Source organism: Ascaphus truei, chromosome 4 (genome assembly GCF_040206685.1).
Source record: "Ascaphus truei isolate aAscTru1 chromosome 4, aAscTru1.hap1, whole genome shotgun sequence".
Lineage (NCBI taxonomy): Eukaryota > Metazoa > Chordata > Amphibia > Anura > Ascaphidae > Ascaphus > Ascaphus truei.
This window is the reverse complement of record NC_134486.1, coordinates 115045488-115068315: the sequence shown is the minus strand read 5'-3', so window position 1 is coordinate 115068315 and position 22828 is coordinate 115045488. Positions and strand designations below refer to the sequence as shown.

General features: G+C 45.7%; 1 protein-coding gene across 3 annotated transcripts in view; it reads right to left on the bottom strand.

Annotated features, from left to right (window-relative positions):
- The window catches only part of LOC142493050 (interferon-induced, double-stranded RNA-activated protein kinase-like), a 129344-nt gene that overhangs the window by 55990 nt on the left and 50526 nt on the right, over nt 1-22828 (bottom strand). For all 3 annotated transcript variants that reach the window (XR_012800968.1, XM_075596485.1, XM_075596486.1), the window contains 4 exons: nt 13803-13854; nt 13070-13173; nt 10936-11068; nt 8443-8501 (listed from right to left, as the gene is read on the bottom strand). Coding sequence is in view for 2 of the 3 variants with exons in the window: in XM_075596485.1 (XP_075452600.1) it covers nt 8443-8501; nt 10936-11068; nt 13070-13173; nt 13803-13854 (348 nt within the window). In the remaining variant the exon portion in view is untranslated. The remainder of the gene's footprint in view (nt 1-8442; nt 8502-10935; nt 11069-13069; nt 13174-13802; nt 13855-22828) is intronic.

The window sequence follows — 22828 nt, the reverse complement described above, 5'->3', positions numbered from 1 at the left end:
CAAATAGATACTTTTCGCGGGCTTAGGAGAACGGCAGTTGGAGCAGGGAGCTGGGTGAGTGAGGGTGCAGGAGAGCAGTAGCCCCTTGCACTAGGCCAGCTACCCCCCAGAGGCCCCAGATAACTGACACCATTGCCCCAGTTTGTGGTTGCTTCAGGGACAGGCCCTATGTGAGTGGTTCTGCCCCTTTAGCTGTTTGGATTAAGTTAAGGAAGCACTCAGTGTCGCGCAGCCTGATTCCTGGGTCTGGGCTCAGCCTCATCAGTTTTATAGAGACTATCTTCTCGGAGGCCACGCCAAGCAGTGACTGCGGCCTGCCGGCTGCAGACGGATCCCCGTCAAGGTACAGACGGTGCGGAGCCGTGGTGATATTATCCACGCTGGAATTCACCCTACGCGTAGGAGGACGTCTCATCGGATCAGCCGGATCCACTTCAGTTGTATTGCGGTACCCGTGACTGGAGCCCGGGCAGGTATCCATAAGAGTGCACCAACACGTCAAGGGATAGCGCTATCTCCAACACACGTGGGTGGGTTTGGACATAAGGTACTCCGGGAGATACTTATGTTGATGTGTGCACCCGGTGCACTTCCATGTGTGTGTTATATGCATCTTGCTGTGTGGTACAGGGTACCAAAGTTATGAGTAGTAGCAATAGTAAACCAGTTATTAGCATACACGGTGTGCGTGTCTTATTATTGTGGTTCCTGTAAGAGGACCATCCCCCTCAGGTGGGAACCCTTACAGGTGGAGGCGCTGTGTACGACGAATCAGATAACCCCAGGCTCCCAGTGGCGGAGGTTCAGGTCTTCTGTGAGTAAGTGTATTTCCCCACATGGTCCCTATCTGCGATCGGGGGGGGGGGGAAGTTGTTACATATGTATAATTGTGCATAGGGTAAATCCCTCTTTTGAGCAGGATGTAGAACAAGAAAACTCCCTTTATGTTTTGACACGTATGCTAACCACTCTAAAAAGATAGCAATAGAAAATATTGTATGGTTTATAGATTGGATGGAGACCTTAAGAGTTGTAAATATGATCCCGAAAATAAAAAATGGTTAAGTCAAGTCAAACAACCCAATAGGTCAATTATTTGACACAAATACAACTTTTTTCTTTTTTTAAGATCATGACATTTTCTGAGCAACACTCCAATACATGGCATAAAGTACAGCAGGGCCCCGCTCATACAGTGGGTTCCGTTCCAGCCCGCCGCTCTAAAGCAGAAATCGCCGTAAAGCGGAGCCCTACTGTATTGTACCTTTGAAAACAAAGATGCAGAGCTGTAAATCGACTGTTTCGCTGACAAATGGCATCTGACAAGGAGTTGCGCATGCGCTAAAACTGCTGCTTAGTGACAGCCGGATACTCAGCTGCTGAGCGCGTCATGCTGAAAATCGCCAGAAAAACGGAACAAGCGCCGAACCTAATGATTATGGGTATACATTGGGAAACGCTGTATGAGCGGAACGCCGTAAAGCGGGGCCCTACTGTACAATTTTCTTTAGTGGGTCTTTTCATTAACCAAAACTTTTCCTTTAGTGTTGATTGCAAAAGGTTATAAAGGAGAAAATATAATAAAAAAAGTGGACGACATGTCGTCATCTCTGCATCTACAATCTCCATTGTTCTCCTTGTGTTGTGCACGAATTAAACCTGGCTGAGCTGTTTTAAACCTGGCAAATCTATATTTATATTTTGTGTATACATGTATATATATCCAACACACAGAGTTGGTGCCGCAATCAGAACCACTCCCCATAAATCAAAATAAATCACTGGGCCAGATGTAGGGGTGAAAATTACCCTCTGGCGGTGCTAACAAACCAACATGATATAGAAACACAGAAAGAAAAAAATAGGGTCTGTTGAAAGCACACAAACAATATGTGAAAATACAAAATGGATTTTATTAGCAACACAAAACACAAAAAAATATTAAAATATACCTAAACACATACAAAATAAACACTGCTGATCCAAGAGATACACAATATACATGTAGAGACCCAAAATATGTAGCATACAATATACGTGGGTATAATAATGCAAATCCAGAGGAAAGGAAATTCCCCTGGAAATGCAGTGAAGATCGGCCGATCAACAAAATAGAATAGTACAAATGACTGAAAGTTTACCAGCATCTACACAAAACCCAAATATGAGCAGAGAAAAGAGCAAAAATAAATAATGCAATAGTTATATACCCTAAATGCTGTACAGCCAGATGATGGCAGCTAGACCCTGGCAAATATAATAAACCAGAGAGACAAATGATAAATGTCTAGAATATGTAAAAATTGGGTCCACCATAGATATGGGGTGTATAGCAGTGAGTCAGCAGAGAATACAAGGGAGAAAATATATAAGAATGACTCCCTAATGCCAGAGCTAGATGTAACCAATATAAGCTAAGGCAGACAGAGTGTGTAGTAGCCCAAGGGCTCCGTGGAGTATAATACTGTCCAGATACTTGCTATGACGCTGCACAGGATATCCAGAGGAGAAGGGGAATCCAAAACGAAGGTAAGTAAGAGGCAGTGCGAGCCCCCGGCATCCGGCTCACTGTATACAGCAGGCAGCAGTCACACAGACCGAATAGAGAAGTGTCAGCAATAGAGCTCCAATCAGAGAGGTGGTCAGCACGGGGCAGCAGTGGGCCACAGGAGAGTGAGTGGTATAGATACTCCGACTGCCGTTTCGCCGTAAGGCTTCTTCCGGTATATAACTATTACATTATTTATTTTTGCTCTTTTCTCTGCTCATATTTGGATTTTGTGTAGATGCTGGTAATCTTTCAGTCATTTGTACTATTCTATTTTGTTGATCGGCCGATCTTCACTGCATTTCCAGGGGAATTTCCTTTCCTCTGGATTTGCATTATTATACCCATGTATATTGTATGCTACATATTTTGGGTCTCTACATGTATATTGTGTATCTCTTGGATCAGCAGTGTTTATTTTGTATGTGTTTACAGTAGGTATATTTTAATATTTTTTTGTGTTTTGTGTTGCCAATAAAATCCATTTTGTATTTTCACATATTGTTTGTGTGCTTTCAACACACACACACACACACACACACACACACACACAGCTCAACCCCGTTAAAACGCTGTGCTTGGGGTCCAAAGAATTCCATCGCGCTATAAGCGGATCGCGTAACAAATAATGTACAATTGTAAGCATTGTACAAGTATTTAAGATACCAATAATCGTGTTGTAAAGTATTCATAAATACAAAAATTGGGAGCCACGCTTGCATCGCGTTATAAGCGGATTCGCGTTGTAACGGTTCGTGTTATAACGGGGTTGAGCTGTATATATACACACATATATATATATATGTAACCCCCTTCCCCCCCACCCCCCTACATGCGATTGGGGGGGGGTTACCCTCCTTCTGGTTACATCAAATGGGTCTTGGTGCTGTGACCTGCTGGCAAACAGGAGGGCTGAGACTCCACGGTGTTGTGGGGAGAGCCCAGGACAGGGACAGGGGTTGAAACAGGTACCTTGCTTGGGTCATCTCTGGGTGGTAGCAGCGCCTCCAGCCAATAGGGATCCTCTGGGTCTTCAGAGGAGGGACCCCCTCTGACACTCCTCATTCACCAAAGACAGTGACTCCACACAGCAGTATCTCTTTTCTGTTGTTCTTTATTCAGCAGAGCAGCATACAGCATGAATCACAGCATAGTCTCTCTGCATGCATAGGCCCTGCTCAGCATTCTCTGCCATCCTGCTCTTAGCAGAATGATTTCCCCCCCCCCTCCTCCTTACCCAGGTGTGGGTAGGAGTGAGAGAAACTCTTTTCTGTATTTCTCTCTATCAGCTCAACTCAATAACTGACTTCTCTAACAGATCTCACTAACTGATAACTTAATTTAGGAGGTGTGTCCCAATTTGGACATCTCAGGGGAGTGCCTCTAACTTTGAATCATTACAATACAAAGCCGGATACAGATTGGCTCCTCGGCCGTCTTCCCTACCACTGCACTTCCTCTTCCGACTAAATACATTTCAATGGCCTCCCTAAGCCACCTCCCTCTGTTTTCCTCTATTTCATCCATAAGAGGCTCAGGGACATACGGGTACTCCAACCCGTGGGATGATTTATAACGAGCCATTATGGTCCGCTCGGCCCTACTTATCCTGGTCAGGTCAGCCTTACCGGCCCTCCCAGGTAACACCCATGATAGGGGCTCATCAGGGTCCACGGGATCTGACAGGATGCTGGGACCCATGGGTTCTATCTCCCTATGCTCGATCTGCAGCCATCGCTCCTGCAACTCTCTATCCCTTTGCTCAGGTGTGAACTCTCCCGCAGCCCACCAGTAATCCACTACATCTTCTCGCCGGATGAGGAACCGAGTGCGGTCCATCCATGCGGAGTACCCTTCGAATAGTGGGGCCCACCAACGGTGCTCTCGGAATCTATGTGACCCCCCTGATTCTCTATCATCTTCCAGGGAAAATACCCCCGATGTCCGTTCAGATCACGGTACAGACCACCTGTAAGACCCCGGGGCCTTTTTCACCGGTTCAGGAACTGCAGGGGGCAACCACCGGCCTACCCCAGCCACTCTCAACTCTCCCCCTCCCTGAGAATCGCCCTCCGTAGCGCCACTGCGCTGTCTTTCCCCAGTCCGTCTCTCCTCCCCCCCCAAAGGTATGTCCATAAGTTCCAGGCTAGGCGGGGATCCTGTGGAACAGGTGACAGGGGCAGGGGCTTTATCTAGGCCAGGGGATGGGGCATAAGGGCAAGTGATAGGACCCCACGGGGTTACGACCCGTTCCTGGCTGTCCGTAGACTGGTCCAATGAGGTTATCTCACCCTCCTCAGTCCTCGGATCGCCCATCCAACTCCTGGGCCTTGGAGGTGATTGGGGACCTTCCCCCGATCGCCGAAGCGTCGCTGCGTCGTTCCCAGCGGTTCCGCTGTCGCCACCGGAAGTGATGTCCTCCCCGGAACCGGAAACGCCGCCATCTCGGGTCGGATCCCCATTCAGGATCTCTTCTTCGATGACGACATCCGGAAGCTCCGCCGTCGTCTTCACCAGAAGTGATGCCGTCTCTCCACGTGCGCCTCGGGCCTGGCACGGCCCTTCCTCCGCTGCGCTGTCTGCCGGGACAAGGTAAGTGATGGGGCTGCTTCTCTTACCAGTCCGCAGGGGCGTTGGCGTCTCTCTCCCGTCGCCGCCAGGTCCTGGGACGGCGGGACTCCGTCTCTCGGCTCGCCGATCTGCGGGGGACGCCCTGTTTTCCAGACTGCCACTCACCCCACGGGGTGTCGTCCGTCCTGGGTCCCTCTTGGATCCCGATTTCGCCACCGCTAGTTCACAGAGATCCTCGTCGGAGTAATCTCCCTTCCCTGATCTCGGGGTCACCGAGCGTGGCGAAAGTCTTTTCTCTGCGCGGTCGGGGAGTGACCCGACCGCCTCGGTCGCTACTGACCCAGCCGACTTGGTCGACTCCAGTCCCCTTTCTCCGGGACTCGCACGGCTGATCCACAGTGCGCCAGGGGACTTGGCGGAGCGCTTAGCCGTATCCCCCGGGGGGTCAGCAGGTTGGATAGGTATAAATGTGGGCATGGGCCACAAGTATAATGTCCCGCAATGTGGGCAACGTCCCGCCGTGTTGACAGTGCCTCCGGGCAGCCCGCATTGTAGGCAGAGCCCGACCACCGTCTCGGTGTTAGCCACCCTGACCACCAGTACCCCGCCGGGTACCGAGTAGGGCTGGGTGGAGACCATAGTTCCCACAGTGGGAGGGCAGGCCATTCTTTTAGTAGGGACCACTTTCAGTATGGGTCTCTCCAGGTCAGTGGTTCCTCGCAACTGACCAGTAGAAGCTTCTGGGCCAGCCACTTCCTGCTTCGGCTCCTCCTTCCGCCGACATAGCTGGAACCCGCCCCCAGGGGTTGCTATTATGGCCGGATCCCACAGGGGAATATCATGCCCCTTAATTAAGGCCGTGCCTTTCTCAGTCCTGGTGGGCGCGGTCTGCGTTTTCGCGCCAATTTCCTCATCAGAGTGGGATTCTTGGGCCGCGACTAGTTCCCGCCTTCTCCTAGCTGCTGCTTTTCGTGCAAAATATCCCTCCTTTTTGCACGTTACCTCTGCGGCCGGAACTACTTCTTGTAGTGGCGCCGTCTGGATATCAGTCCCTGGGCCCAGTGGGTGCATTCCCACAGGCCATAATTGAAAGTCACTCCCCCTGGTGGAAATCAGAGGAGGGTCCCATAGACTAAGCGGTTGACTCAGCACAGGGGCCGAGTGAGTCACTGTCCATGAAGGCGCAGCCGTAGCTTTCGCGCCATGCCCCCCATCAGGGCGGGGCTCTGCTGTTCGCGCCATTCCCGGCCAGCTCTTTGCAAGTTCTGTATCAGCCATTTTCTCTGCGACTGGCCCATGCGGTCTCCCTAGCAAGCGGGAACCGCCATTTTGGTTGGCTTTTAAGCCCAAAAAGTCAGTTTGTTTGCTCTCCTCGCGGGGTTCCCCCCCAATTATCACAATGTCCTCACACTCTTCAAGGGTGGCCCCTCGGTGTCCCAGACAGGACAGAAACGGGGCAGCCACGGCCGTCGCTCCACTCCAGAGCAGATTGGTTAAAGACAACTCAGCGACAGTTTGCTCTTCAGTGGGGCGCACGCCACAGGTGCCCTCCCCATCAGCCTCTGGTCGCCATTTTGGGTTCTCCGCACCACGCGGATCCTCCATTCTTTGGGTTGTCACACTCTCGTACCAATTATCGTACATGGGGCTCCGCTCTGCGGGGCAGCCTCCACACCAGTACAATAAAGATTGCTCAGATGCACCACCACTTGTGTACCTGATCTAGGCTGGACTCATGTCGCACCACCTCAGGCTAGGCTCACTCTCTCAGTGTCTGCTGTAACTCCTTCCTCCCAGTCTGTGCTCCCTATGGTAAGTGTCTGGAATGGGCTAGAGTACTCTGGCTCTGCCATGCAGTACTTGGGGCGTCTACCTCTCTTGGTCAGCCTAGCGCAGACCCTCTCCAGGATTCCTGACCACGTTAACAGGCTATCCCTTCTGGCGTCCTACCAACTAGCACTGCCTCAAAGTGACTCGGTCAGCTATAGCCCGGCTCCAGACCCCTCACTCCTTTCAGGCCCCTAGGTCGTCCCTGCGAACTGACAATATCCCGTCAGCCCCCTGACCACCCCTAGGTCCGTCCCTACGCAGCACAGAGTGGCAGCAGACTCTCTCCCTGTTTCCCAGTGTGCCTAGCTAGAGCCTGTCCTGATGACAGATCTGATCTCAGCAGCTCGCCTGCAAATGTAACGGTATTTCTGAACCGGCCTGACCCACCCAATCTCACATTGGCCCCTGTGGTCTAACCGGCCCCCATTACAGTGTGGTAGTGTCTGGTGGTGCACCTGCTGGCAACAGGACTCCTGAGTCTCCCGCATGATGGTGTGTGGGGAGGACCCGTCCAGACAGGCAGCTGAGGTAGTGTGCTGAGTCCTACCTAGTTCCAGTGCAGCGCCTCCACCTCATCAGGGTCCCTGCGTCCGCATGGGGATGGTCCTGTTGAGGAACTCCTTCGTGGTGCTCCTCTCTGTACATTCACTCCACACATGTACACGAGAGGTTTTGTGATTGAGAACATCTTTATTGCCTGAGTGGGCTATCTACCCCTCGCAGTAGATTTCTAGCCACTCATGTTCAGTCAGTGCCTCCCTTTAAAAGGTGTAGTTCTCCTTAAATAGGGATTCCCTATCCCCGCAGGGATCTCTGCCCTGTGCCAGGTCCCTGGACACAGTCTCCTCTTCAGTTACTATAACATAACCATCTGCTAGAACTTGCACTTAACTCATGACTGAATAGAACTCCCAAGACTACTACAACTGGACTCAGATAGAACTCTGGCAGAACTAACTCTTAGACACAGTGCTGTGCCTTATGTACACTCTGGAAGCTGACACACCTCTGACATCACTAACCATGGAGTCAGAGCATGTGACCACTCCCATCCATACACAGGGCACCCCACCAGGGTGTGAGGGCAAACCTCCATAATTACTGCTGGCATGCCCACAACTTACCAGGCTTACTGTCAGCAGGAGAGATGACTGTAGCCATTTTACATGACCGCTACACACATATATATATATATATATATATATATATATATACATACACACACACACACACACATATATATGTGTTTTTTTGATTGATACATTTACTGTTCTATCTTTAGTGAGACAATTCTTTAATTTCTCTTAAAACATTTAAAAAGAATATCAACAATTAATTTGTTAATGGAATAAAAGGCATAGTCAGAACAGGTATAAATAAGTTATGATATAGAGGCGGGGAAGAGGTATGTTTCCCCCATCCCTTTTACAGTCACTAACTTTCAACACACCATCTGAACAATTTAATATGCATTAAAAAATAAATAAAAATACCTTTCAGATACTGAAGAATTTTCAGATCCAGATTCCTCCAAATAATCTTTTGCCAAGATCTGTCTTAGTCATGTATATGGAAAGAATATATTTAGAAAGGGTGTTGAAAACAAAATGCAATCAAGAAAGACATTGGGGGAGTTATAGTGGGGGCACTATAGAAACAATTTAAAAAAAAAGAACTTGCTATAAAGAAGATTGGTATCTTGTAGTCACAGTCTTTAATATTTAGGAATGTTGCATGCATTTACTTTTTCTTATACATGTATAAACAGATGTTAGCCAGTAAAAATAATCCCTGCCCCACCCTCCTTTGCAGGAGTACTCAAAGCCCCTTTATGGTACTTTATTTTCAGCGTTTTATACCAAGTCCTTTGGAATGTGGCTGCAAGTCCCACTTTATTTGTTACTGTCATCTGTGTACAAGTCAGAAATATTCTTATATTTTACAGTGGTCTTATACATTTGGTTTGCTTGTTGTGATCTTAGTTCCATGTTTATTATATTTATACAACATGGATGTTTATGTATTCCACTGAATATTAAGTACGATATTGTGGCTATGTGTTATTCTCTCTTAATTAGTTGAAAGTATAGAGCCTTTTTAGAGGGTAGTATGTGAATCTATTCAGTATCCTTGATGAAGCAGTACAGTACAGCGAAATGTCTTGGGTGGAAATTTGTCCCTAGTGAAGATCCATCAAGTAGAACGGAGGCACATCCAGGAAGAAACCTTCAATTACCTACTATTGGACTCACAAAAGAGAACTTTTCATCTTTTATGTTTGTGAGTGATTTTATTTGTGTTTTATTAAAGAATATCAGTACTATGAAGGTTGTCTGTGCAATTTTTTATTATAATTATGACACCCTAGAACCTGAATACTCTGCCCTGAAGCTGCCACAGTAAACACTATAGACTGTTTTTGTTGTACTGTATATTTATTTGACATTACTTTGTTTTTTAATATATATTTTTAGCTAACAAATGTAAATGTGTAGCTCAGATAAGAAAGTTAAAGGCAAACGACAATTTTTAGAACATAGATTTTTTTTTAACATTTTGAGTCTATTTAAAAACAAAAAGTTGTGTGTGCTGATTAAGCGCATTTTAAGTGAAACTTTTGTCTTTTGTCACAGAAATTGTATTTGTAATGGTGATTTTTTAAATGAATAATCAAAACACAATTTCAGTGCCAAAACGCAAAGAAGTTTGACTTAGAATGCGTGTTATAGCTCTTTGCACTTCTATATTTATAGTAACTGAATTCCTTGTGTGTGTCTGTGTGTAAGTCAGTGTGTCAGTGTGTTTGTCAGTGTGTGTGTGTGTGTGTGTGTCTGTGTGTTATTCTCAGGGTCCTGACCTCCCACCCCCCCCCCCCCTCTCCTGATTCTCTCTCAGGGACATGGGGGCGTTTGGCAGCTGCTCACTAGGGAGGGGGTGCGCTCGGCGGCGGCTCACTGGGGGGGGGGGGGGAGATGGGTGTTCAGCGGCTCACGGGGGGTGCTCAGCAGCTCCCAGCTCAGCGGCTCACTCGGCGGAGTGTGTGTGTGTTCTCCTGACTCATGCTGGTGGAAGCTGACAAAATTCAGTGGCAGTGAATGTTTCTGACAGCCTCTTCTGCCAGCAGTGACGTCACTTCCGTCACCACTGACGTCAGCATCAATCTACGCCATTCACTGCAAGGGAATTTTGCCGATGTGGTAGGTGCCGCTAAAGAAGTTTCACTTAATAAAAGGTGGAGCTATGCCAAATTAAATCTTAAAAATACTGTATCTGAAGGAGTGGCTCAGCGAGTTAAGGCACCGACTCTGAAAACAGTAGATGTAAGCTCAATGGAGCAGGGACCCATGCCTGCAAAAACTCTGCGCTATTAGGAAAAAATGTTTTATTATTATATCCTACTCTGTGGAGGCAGCCCTGTTGGATTTATGATTTCACTTATTACATTACAAGGCTGAGGAGCATTGACATTCACAATATCTCTAGTTCTTGCTTCTTCAGAAAAGAAGACGCCGGTCTATTTCCCCTCCCATTTAACTGGGTATTTCAAATGGAAAAGACAAGTTTGTGCTGTTTAAGGAAAAGCAGCATCTAGAGCAATTACTAATGAATGTTAATGCGTTTCATCCATTAAGAATCAACAGCATGGTTAATTAAAATATAGCAGCCTCCCGACTCCTGAGAAGAAAATCGGTATCTTAATTATTTGATTCCAAATTAATATGTTATACTGTAATTCTTGCTGTACATATCTACATGTTTAAACACATTATTCGTTAAACGTGATAGTGTATTTTGGGTTGCTCCCCTAGTTTCATGAATAACCCCCATTAAGACTACATTATACCAAAGGGCCCGTCTAAATAGTAGTCTTAATGGGGGTTATTCATGAAACTAGGGGAGCAACCCAAAATACCGATTTTCTTCTCAGGAGTATATATATATATAATCTATATTTTTTACACATGAAAGCAATAGAAACACTGTACCTGAATGAAATCTGGATTTTCCACTTGGAGCTCTTTCAGTGCCAAGAAGCCAGCCATATTTTTTGCCCGTTTTATCGTTTTCCCTTTAGCAGCATGAAACTTTTGCGGTCCAACTGTTGCCCTAAAAACAAACCTATACAAATGGATTGCAAAGATACACCCATTTACTCCATCTTTATGAAACACAGGGCAATAAATAATCTTAAAATCTTAGAACTGAAGGAAAATGACCCACACGCAACCATGGTCTTTCACTGATATTTTAACCTTATAAATATACAGTTAGATAATAATGAGGACTATTCAGACCTACATACCTCCATAAACCTAGGCTGTGGCATACCCCAGCTGTCACAGAAATGTAACAGTCTCTTGTGACCCCAAAACCAGATAGTTGACAAAAACACAGACATACCGTAACAATAGTGGTAATGAAAGGTAACAGTAATGTAAAGTGAAAATTATTTTTCTTGCCACAAAATTCAGTTAAAAGGCCTACCATTCATCTCATTTTCTGTATATTAAAATGAAGCTTGCTTTTATAAATTAATAATAATTTAAAAAGTTTGTTGAAATGTGTCCTTAATAGCGTAGTATGCTCTGTTACCATGGCCTTTACAGCGTAGTAGACATGGGAAACTTCTACCCAGAAATCAACTTTAGGTCTTAATCAGCCAGTCATAACTCAACAACAACAACAACAACAACAACAACAACTGTGCATCCCTCTTTTGGCAAATAGTCAAAGCAAGATTGGTGCAAGTCAAACTGAACATTATACTGCCTTGACTATCCTCTAGTCTACAAGATTTGTTGCCGTCTGTACTGAAGAGCAGTAGGCATTAGGCATCGTATTCCATTAGTCATTAAAATAATGACTGTTCTGTCTAGGCTTCCTGGGGCTCATTAAGCTTTTTACAGGCAGATAAACTCATCCCCTTTTTCATGCAAAATCGAGTCCACCTTAAATCTCTGAAAAATGTTATTCACAAGCACAAACCTTAATAAATAGAAAACTTTGGGGATGCATACATTGGGAGGAGGTGAAAAAACAATACTATGACAGGGAGAGTAGTTGGGGGGGAACCACTTAGTTTAGCAACAGCAAGAGCATGAAACAGAGCTGGAGACAGCACATTTAACCTATTGTTTCCCAAAACTATTTAGCACATTGTTATTTCAGCAGGTAGCATTTGCAGTATGGTGTCTTTATTACACGTACAGGTAGGATATACTATAATCTATTCAAATGCATAGAATGAAAATGTGCCTTGTTCTCCACAATGCTTCTTGCATAGCTCCTGCTCCAGACTAGCAGTATAGACGACTTTTAGTAAATTATTCAACAACACTCAACTCTCAGGGTCTGGCAAACTGTTTGTAATGCTTTGAGGGGTTATGAATGAGGTGTTTAGGATTGTATGTACTGTACATACTGTAATAGTATATTCCCAAGTATACATATTTATAATGAGATACAAGAGGGGCTTTAAAATTGTATTTTATAAGTACGTTGGTGATCATTTAACCCCACAAAACACAGTACAGGCAGCTTTCTTTGCTACCTACTAAAACAGATGGCATTTTGACATATGATGGAGGTAGTTTATGTCAAAATAATCTGACAAACAGATGTATGCCAAAAGACTATGTTCCCCCTTGCTTTGATGCCTTTTTGGAAATTCAGCACATTGAGTTTTGCCTTTGGTGGGCATGCACAATTTTTCTCAACATTCTCCTGTACATCTTATTTTGAAAGAGCAGCCACCATCCTGGAAAACGGTCCTCTCTAAGGACGATAATAAAAACACTCATAATTTCGTCATAGATTATTATTTGGTTTTCCAAAAACTTTAATAACAATAATCTGTGTATTTTTTTTGCATGACATTATCAATGGTGGGTTTCCCCTTACTGACAGTGGCTGCTTGCATTTTTAAGCAAACCAGTTTTGTAAATGGATTCTTCCAGGGATAGAAACACATTGCTGCTTTAACAATTCCTTACATTTTCAACAAATAGAACACATCCGAATAATGTTACAGGAAAATAACATTTCATTTTCTCTAATGTTTTCTTATTTAAGGTTTTGCTACAAATATTGGGTTTAAATGGAGTTAAGATTTTCACTTACAGAGGAACATGCGATGGTCCACTACGATCCATTTCCTCAAATGTGTGCATGGTTCCTTTTTTCTGGCAGAATTCATTCAGTATTCCAATATAATTTGGTTGATCCTTATCCATGCATGGAAAATAAAGATTGCATTAGACTTGTCCCCAGCCCTTCGCAGAAACACTGGAAATTGATTCTGTTTGCCTCCAAATAATCAACTAATCATCATGGTGCCACCTCAGCTATCACTCCTCATATTCTGTCCTCTCGCTTTAAAGCCTGACAACTGTAAATATCTATCTTAGCTGATGTACCAAACTGCCATTTAAATCATTAATTCAAAAGTATGCTGTTTCTGTAACGGTCGAATAATCTTACCAAATTTTGTTGTTTAAGTCTCTTTATTAGGCATACAATGGCTTAAAAAAAAGGAAGGTGTGATCATAAATTACTACCTCACTTGGTGAAATCAGAAAAGCCTCAAAAAATATCACAAGTACAAGGAACATTGTACGGTACTTGCCATGCATACCCCTCCCCCCCCCCAAAAAACAGGTAATGAAATTTAAAAGGACTGTTTATTCTATGTCATCTTTAAGCTTAAAATATTCCTTGGACACTAAAATTTAAAAGCACAATTCACTTAAAATCACGGCTAGTGATAGCAATTTATATTTTCCTTTTACATTATCTGTGAAAATCTAAAGATTAGACAAAAGTCTAATTTGTGTAAATAAAACATGGATACTACCTTCTTTATATCTCCTGCAACACCATTATTTGATGACAGTTTTTCTGCAGCACTGGGACAAAAAAGAATAAAACACAAATTAATATTACAATAATATTAAATATTTTGGACTTGATCTGCAGTTGTGAAAATACAATATTCTATCAATTGTTTCGATATTCAAGATCCTCGAAAAGAGGTTAGAATTCTCACTATGGTTAGATAAGGTTAGAATTGAAGGTCTATGCCATAAATATCATTGCAGTGACCCGCATACCTTGCTAGCCTCTGTTACAGTACAACGGCACTGTTTTTTGTTTTTTTTTGTACTCAAATTTTATTAGATGCATCAAAAAAAAAGGGAAAGTACAACATTACTTTGGTTACAAGTGTCAAGTTGCGCATTTATCTAACAATGAGTTTCTAATTCAGATAAAAAAATCTTGGCATATACCTAGTACAATTCTTTCACCTTAACCAATACAACAATAGGTGAAGTTTTTCTACCCATCTGTAAGCAGAGTCGAGCTCGTTCCAGCAAGTGGGATCCAGCTTTGTGATATGATGGGTCTAAATCTGAGAAGGAGTTAGAAAGAGAGAGGAAAGAACAAAGGAGAAGAGGAGAGAACAATATGGGGGGGGGTTGAAGGGGAAGGGGGTGTGGGAAGAAGGGGACCTAAGGCATGAAGAGGAAAGGGGAGGAGGAAAGGAGGAGGAATGGGTGACGGAGGGGACAGGGAAGAAGGGGGAGGGGTCCGCGGGCCCAACTCGCTCCCGCATATAGTCGGGGTATTGATGTTTTTGGGCATTGAGGACTCTGGTGGTTCCTAGAGCGCCGGGTCCTTTATTTTATCCCTAGAAATCTTCTACAGTGGGTCCTAGCTCTAGCCAGGTCTCTGAGCTATCCACGGTTCCCAAGTCCTGTAGAAGTCATCAGTGGACTGTCTCAGGAAAGACGCCATTTTTTCCATCTCCATAACCTCACTGATTCTCCTTTCAACCATTCTCCTAGAGGTGTGGGCTAATTTCTTCAAGTAGGCCGCAATAGCACACCTTGCTGCCGCCGTAAGAATAAATAAGATTAGCTTTCTCATCGGGCGGCCAACATCTTCCGCAGGCTTGGCTAACAGGAACACCAGCGGTTCGATAGGAACAGAAAGGTCCATAACTTCCCTAATAAGGGCTTGGATCATTTTCCAGTAATTTTGGATAACCAGACATGACCACCAAATGTGGACCATGTCATCCTTCTGTCCACATCCTCTCCAACAGAGATCCGACACCAGAGGATATATCCGCTTTAGGCACGCTGGGGTGAGGTACCAATAGTACATCATTTTATAGATGTTTTCTTTAATTATGGTGCATATGGATGTTTTTGAAGCGGACTCCCATATGTTTTCCCAACCGTCTCTTTCAATTTCAATGTTAAGGTCCGTGGCCCATCGTGTCATGTAGTCATGATCAGATGAGTCCACAGCTGACTCTAGTCCCGCATAGATCTTAGTAATAGGGCCCTTTTGGTAGCAGCCTTTGCTATAGAGCACCGCAAACCCTGACATAGAGGGAAATTCCAGCTTCGGGGATAGACCCTGAAGAAAGTGTCTAATTTGAAGAAACTTGAATAAATTTGTCAGGCATTTCATATTTAACTCGGAGCTCCTGAAAGCCCATTAGCCTACTGTTGCTCAGCAGGTCAGCAATTACCCTAATACCCCTTGTTTTAAGTTGATTGAATTGTTTAGAGTCGCAGCCCGGGGGGAAATCCGGGTTATCAAATAATGGGGTGAGCTGTGAGACAGGAGAGATTAAACCCGATCTATTCTTAGACTTTGTCCAGATCTCCCAAGTATGTCTCCAAGTTCTGTCTTCCTGTACTGCGTATCTCTTCTGTCGACAACCCATACACTACCGACACGTTTAATCCGAGCACGGCTAGCACCGCAAGCCGGGGGATGCCCCGGAGTGCTAGCCGCACTCCCTCAGCGTGCCGCGCATCACCGATGCGCGGTCACGCGTCATCGGGTGCCTGCGCCCCCTGCACGCGCGTCCAGGGCTCCCCGAGGGAGCCCTGGTGTCCCGCGATGTGGGGTACGGCGGCAGGGGGTTCCGGGGGACCCGGCGGACCCGGCAGCGGAGGGAGAGCGCCCCGATCGGAGGGCGCTCCTCCGCTGCTTCGGCGCGCGCCCGGCACCCTCCGGCGCGCGCCAGGTTACTGCTGCGGCCGAGAACGGGCAAATGCTCGAATAAACTCGGCCGCAGCAGTAGGCCTATCGGCAGAGAGGCGATTTTTCATAGTGCGTTTTGATGGCTAACCAGCAAATCTGAGTTGGGTCGGTGTTCCAAACTACTACTTGTCTCAATTGAGTAGCGTGGTAATATTTAAGGATATGCGGAACGTCCATTCCCCCTCATCTTTGAAGTAATCATGATCGATCTGGCTACCCTAGGTCTTTTACCTTGCCATATAAAATGAAACATTTTGATTACAAGGTTTTTCAATTCAGGGCCTGGAATATGGACCGGGAGGGTTTGGAAATGGTACAGTAGCCTCGGGAGGATATTCATTTTGACCGAGATCATTCTGCCGATCCCTGAAATTTGATGTCCCTCCCACTTAGCTAGGTCCTTTTTAATATTATCAAATAGGGGGGGGGATAGTTTCTCTAGTACAGTGAGTGGTAGTGTCTGGTCACCTTGACACCCAGGTACTTAATATGCGTGGAACTCCATTTATAATTGAAATGTAGTTTTATTCATTTAAGTTTCTGGTCTGGGAGATTCAGATTAAGGCATCAAAAAAAAGTGAAAGTACAACATTACTTTGGTTACAAGTGTCAAGTTGCACATTTATCTAACAATGAATTGGAATTGAATCAATCGGAATTGATTTTATATCCTTAAATTATTCCAAAGTCCTAGAGTGCCTTTTGAAGGTTGGGTAGGGAGGTTTGGCGGTTAGCCAAGGTCAAAATTATATCGTTGGCGAAAAATTAAATGTTGTAGATTGTTTTTCCAATTGTTATACCTTGTATATTCACATTCGCTCTAATAGTGCCAGCCAGCGGTTCGATAGTTAGAGCAAAAAGAAGAGGGGACAATGGGCATCCCTGTCTCTTACTATTTGTTATTTTAATTGGCTTTGAGTTATTCCCCGGTAGCTTGATCATAGCTGTGGGGGTTTGGTATAAAGCCCGGACCCCTTCTAAATAAGAATCCCTAAATCTGAATTTCTCCAAAGTGCTGTCTAAAAATGTCTAATCTATTCTATCAAACGCCTTCTCTGCGTCCAGGCTCAATAGGATAGCTTTAGTATCAACACGTTGGACATGATCGATGATGTTCATTATTTTCCTGGTGTTATCAGACGCCTGTCTGCCCGCTACAAATCCAACCTGGTCAACGTGGATCAATCTTGGTAGGGCCAGAATTTTGCTGTATAGTTTAAGATCATTATTCAACAAGGATATTGGTCTGTAACTACCGCACTGCATGGGATCTCTGCCTTCTTTGTTGATGATAGTTAAGTTTGCAGTAGACATTGTGGGTGGGATTGGGCTACCCTCCATGAAAGAGTTAAATATCTCTAGTAAATAGGGAAAGAGTAATGGTAGGAACCTCTTATAGATGTTGGAGAAGCCATTCGGGCCCGGGGCCTTAGACATTTTTTGATGTCTTTACCGCCTCTGCGAGTTCCTTCTGTGAGATCTTAGCGTTTAGAATTTTGTTTTCTGTCTCTAACAATTTTGGGAGATTACAATTATCTAGGTATTTCTTAATTGTCTCCGAGTTTGTGAACAGAGAGTCGTCCCTTTGAGATCTTAAATTATATAATTTGGTACAAAAGTTTTCAAATTCCTGCGAGATTTTCTTTTCGTTATAAATAACATTGCCCCTTTTATCTTTGATCGCCGTAATTTGTGACCTGACCCGCAATCCTCATAACCTAGTAGCCAAGAACTTGTCTGCTTATTTCCTTTGTCGTAGTAGCGCTGATTCGTCCACCTCAGCGCTCTTTCAACATCGTCAAATTGGGCTTGTTTTAGCTCTATTCTGGCAGCGGTCAATGCTTTATAGATTTTTTTTCGAGGAGTTTTCCTTGTGAAGTCCCTCATTATATCCTTAAATTTTTCCCAGTTTTGTAGGTTGAGACTGAGTGCGTCTGTCTAGGCACCGTGGACCTATCCACATCAGGGTTGGTGGCCATGTTCAGGTCTCCTTCTACAATCAAAGAGGGCAGGAAGCTTGGGTCAACAGTCTCCAACACTGATTTTAGAAAGTCTGGCTGATTTTTATTTGGTGAGTTGAGTAGGGCAATTGCTGACCCTGAAAGTGAGCCAAATATAAGCAGGAATCTACCCTCTGGGTCCATCACCGTTTTTTCTACAGTCAGGGGGGTACCCTGTCGAATCAGGATCGCCACTCCCCGTTTACTGTAGTAAGAATAGTAAGCCAAAGGGAAGACACCCTTGAAGGTATTAGGAGGGTCCTGAGCCCCAAAGTGTGTCTCCTGAGAAATATTATGTCTCCCCCTGATCGTTTTTAGTTCTAGGAGAGCCAGCCTCCGCTTCTTGTGAGACTGTAAGCCTTTCACATTTAGCGAGAATATTTGAATAGATGCGGACTGAGCCATGGCTTTCACTAGGATCATGGGACCTAAGGAGCCCTCTTTTCCCAACAGAGGGGTCCTGACAATTTCTCTTATTTTTATTTGAGTATCCATGTCTCCTGTCAGAGATGGCACTTATACTTGTGCTGGGTCCTGCGGATCTGGACCATATCTGGAGGGGAGGGGGGGAGGGAGGGGCAGAAAGAAGGGGAAAGCCTGCCGAGAGTATATAGGCAGATAGAAAAAGAAACAGAGGGTCATTCATCGACCCTAGATTAGAAGAGCCAGTCATCCTGGTGACCGGGTTTTGGGCTTATGGCCCTTTGGGGGTAGCCTCGGTAATGGGAATCCGCAGGCAGGAGGAGAGTGGAGCCCATGCTCTCTAGTAATCACTTTGCCCTCTGTGGGTGTTTTACATAAGGCCTGTTTCTTATGGAATTCTGGATGGGTAGGGCGGTCAGGCAGTAGGGGGGAGGGAGGAGGAAACAGCTGCTAATGGGTGCGGGAGATGGGGGGGAATTGGGGGAAGGAGCGGATGGGGAGGGGGGGAGGTGTTAGGAGGGGGAGGGGAAGGAATAGTAGGGGGGGGGGGAGGAGGTGAAGGAAGGGGAGAGGGATGCGGGGGGAGCCCCCTCCCACTAACCACACGAGAGCAGCTACGGGCAAATACTACATTGTCAAGATCAGATTTCCCTAGATCTGGCGTGGAGTGAACAGGGCACCACATCTGTGTACTGCGCAACAATCACGGACGAGGGGGCCGGGCCCCATTAAGAGCCAGATGGAGGTAAGCGCCCCTCCTCACCTACGGGTGCTCATGGTGGACCCCAGTCAGTGGTCAACTCTGGGCCGTCCTGATCATATGTCTAGGGTTAACCCCCTTTCCCACGTAGGGGCGTCCCTAAAGCCTAATTAACCACCAACATTTTCCAGTGAGGAATATAAACAGTTATAAAAGTGTTGCTTTTTACATCAACAACATATTATATACAGTTCTTGTCAATGAGTAAACAGGGGTGAGGAGAGGAGGGGGAGGTATAGTAAACTAATAGGGAGAGAGGGGGAGGGGCATTTTATACAACATGTGAGCTTCAAACATAAATCTCTGCTCAATCAGGTGAACCAGACATAACCAATATCTGTAGCAGCATCTCTTAAGTAAATGGCCCAACTTAACAGGTTATCACAGTCAATAACATGAAGCGAACATGTTTAGTGCAACTCCAATCAGTAGGTATGTATACGGGGGGAGTGAAGAGATATAGGAGGGGGCGGGGGGAAGGATGAGATCACCCATTGGGATTTTAACAGGGAGGTGGGGATAGGGGGAAAGGGGGGCGATGGGGAGGGAGAGAGAGGAGGGGCAGGATGTCGAAGAGGGGGGAGGGGTGGTCTAGGGGGGGGGGGGGCACGGAGCAGGTAGGGAGGTGGAGGTAGGGGTAACCTACATAGGACCTAGTTGGGAATATAGCACTACCTCCATGCCCTCTCAAGGAGAAATATAAGATATAAACCTGTATCAGTATTGAGTCGGTGAGCTGTGCAGATGACACACCCCTCACAGTCAGTTAGGTGATTAGTATGCACCGCTCAAACCCAAAAAGAGCGCACCCCGTGCGTCCCACCGGGAGCCGACAAACACGCCCAGAAGATCAACTGCCCGCTACAGGAAAGCACAGGATGGGCAAGAACAGTGAGATATACTGTCATAACATGACAGCTTAATAACTTGGTCATCGTACACCAGGGGTGGGGAACCTTTTTTCTGCCAAGGGCCATTTTGATATTTATAAAATCATTCGAGGGGCATACAAAATTATCAACTTAAAAATTAGCCTGCTATATTTAGTCAAACATTTAATTAACTCACCCCTAATGTGATGGCTGGAACTGCTTCTCTTTGGGTGACTGACTGACTCTTGGGTGGTGGGTGACTATGACTGACTGTGGGTTGGTGTCTGCACACGTACACACACACACACACCGGGCAGGGGGGGAGGGAAATCTGACTCTCAGACCCACTCGCACTCTCAGACCCACTCACACTCTCAGACACACACACACACACACTCACTCTCTCTCTGACACACACACACACACTCTCTCAGACACACACACACTCTCAGACACACACACACACACTCTCTCTCTGACACACACACTCTCTCTGACACACACACTCTCTCTCTCTGACACACACACTCTCTCTCTCTGACACACACACTCTCTCTCTCTGACACACACACACTCTCTCTCTGACACACACACACACTCTCTCTCTCTGACACACACACTCTCTCTCTGACACACACAATCTCTCTCTCTGACACACTCTCTCGCTCTGACACACACACACACACACACACACTCAGACACACACACTCTCACACTCAGATACACACTCTCTCTCACACACACACATATATACACACACACACTCTCTCACAAACATATACACACACACACACTCTCTCTGACACACACACTCTCTCACTGACACACACACGTGTATATATATATATATATATATATACACTCACACATATTATATATATGTATATATATATATATATATACATATACATAAATATATATATATATATATATATATATATAGGCATACCCCGCATTAACATACAGAATGGGTCCAGAGCATGTATGTAAAGCGAAAATGTACTTAAAGTGAAGCACTACCTTTTTTCCACTTTACAATGCATGTACTGTATTGCAATAGTCATATACGTGCATAACTGATGTAAATAACGCATTTGTAACAGGCTCTATAGTCTCCCCGCTTGCGCACAGCTTTAGTACAGGAAGGGAGCTGGTTTTTCTGATCAGGGCGTGCTGACAGGCGCATGCGTGAGCTGCCGTTTGTTTATTGGGTGATATGTCCTTATTCGCGAGTGTACTTAAAGGGAGTGTCCTTAAACCGGGATATATATATATGTATGTATGTGTGTGTATGTATGTATGTATTTGTGTGTATATATATATATGTATGTGTGAGATTCTCTCCCATAAACAGGGAGGTGTGGCCAGACTGACTATTGATACAGTACAGCTCTTCCTACCTAAAGCATGCTGTCCCAGAAGGAAGTTCCTCAGCTTGTTTGCCGTCACATTGGTGCAGACTCCACCCCTCCCCTCCAGCAGAGCCTGCAGTGGTTTGGGCTTCTCGGGTTGAGCATGACAGCCGAGTCTAGAGCTGCACTTCTCACCTCTGCTCTGCGCATGCTGAATCGCTGCCATTTGTTTTTTTTGTTTTTTATTATTTTATGCAACGGGCAGGGACGCACGGGGGCCGGACCAAATTATCTCGCGGGCCTTATGCGGCCCACGGGCCGGATGTTCCCCACCCCTGTCGTACACCGTGGCGACATTAAACTACATACATCAAATACAACACTTTAGCATTCACGGTCACCTCATCTAGGGGGGAGGGTGGGGAGGAGGGAGGAGGGGGTGGGGAAGAGGTGAGTGCATCCCAATGAATATGACCGACAGGTCTCCTCGTTCATCTGCAGCTGAGATTTTGGTAGCCTATCTTTTGAGCATGTTATTGGATCGTAATACAGTATTTACATACATACATATACACATATATATATATACACACACACACATATATGTGTTATAAGTGGGGGGTAACCTATACTAAAGAGACAAAGCCCGCCTTGTAAGAGACTACGCTTGCATCAAGAGTTGGCATGAGGCAGGCTCGGACCAGCATATCTCAACAGAGAAGGGAGTACAGGCAGTCCTCGTTTTACAACGCTTCGTTTTACAACGAATGGCTTATCCCAGGGGTGAGCAAACTTTTTATGCCGAGCCCCCCTTTTAATCCATAAAATTTCTCGGGCCCCCCCTGCCTTATGTAATCAAAATCACATGACAGCGCACGTGAGCTGGTTCAGCCATTGAGGGCGAACCAGCTTTGTAACGCCCCCGCCACGCGTCTACAAAAAAAGTATTTATAGCTGAAACTACATAACTTAAAAATAAATATTATAATATTTGTCTAATAGCGTTCCCATTTCTGCTGTATTATTAATCTCTCTCTTCCCGCCACATTAGAACACCTCAGGACCTCTCTCCCCTCTTCCAGTCTCTCCCTCTCCCTGTCTTTCTCACTCCCCCTCCAGTCCCTTTCTATTCCTCCCCTCAGTGTCTCCCCCTCCATCCCCCCAACTCTCTTTCCCTCCAGCCAGTGTGTCTCTTTCTCCCTCCCCCCATTGTCTCTCACTCTCTTCCCTCTTCCAGTCTCACACTCCTCTTCCAATCTCTCCAACTCCCTGTATTTCTCACTCCCCCTCCAGTCCCTCTCTATCCCTCCCCTCAGTGTCTCCCCCACTTTCTTTCCCTCCCCGTGTGTCTCTCTCTCTTTCTCCCTCCCCCTAGTGTCTCCCTCCCTCCATTGTCTCTCACTCTCATTCCA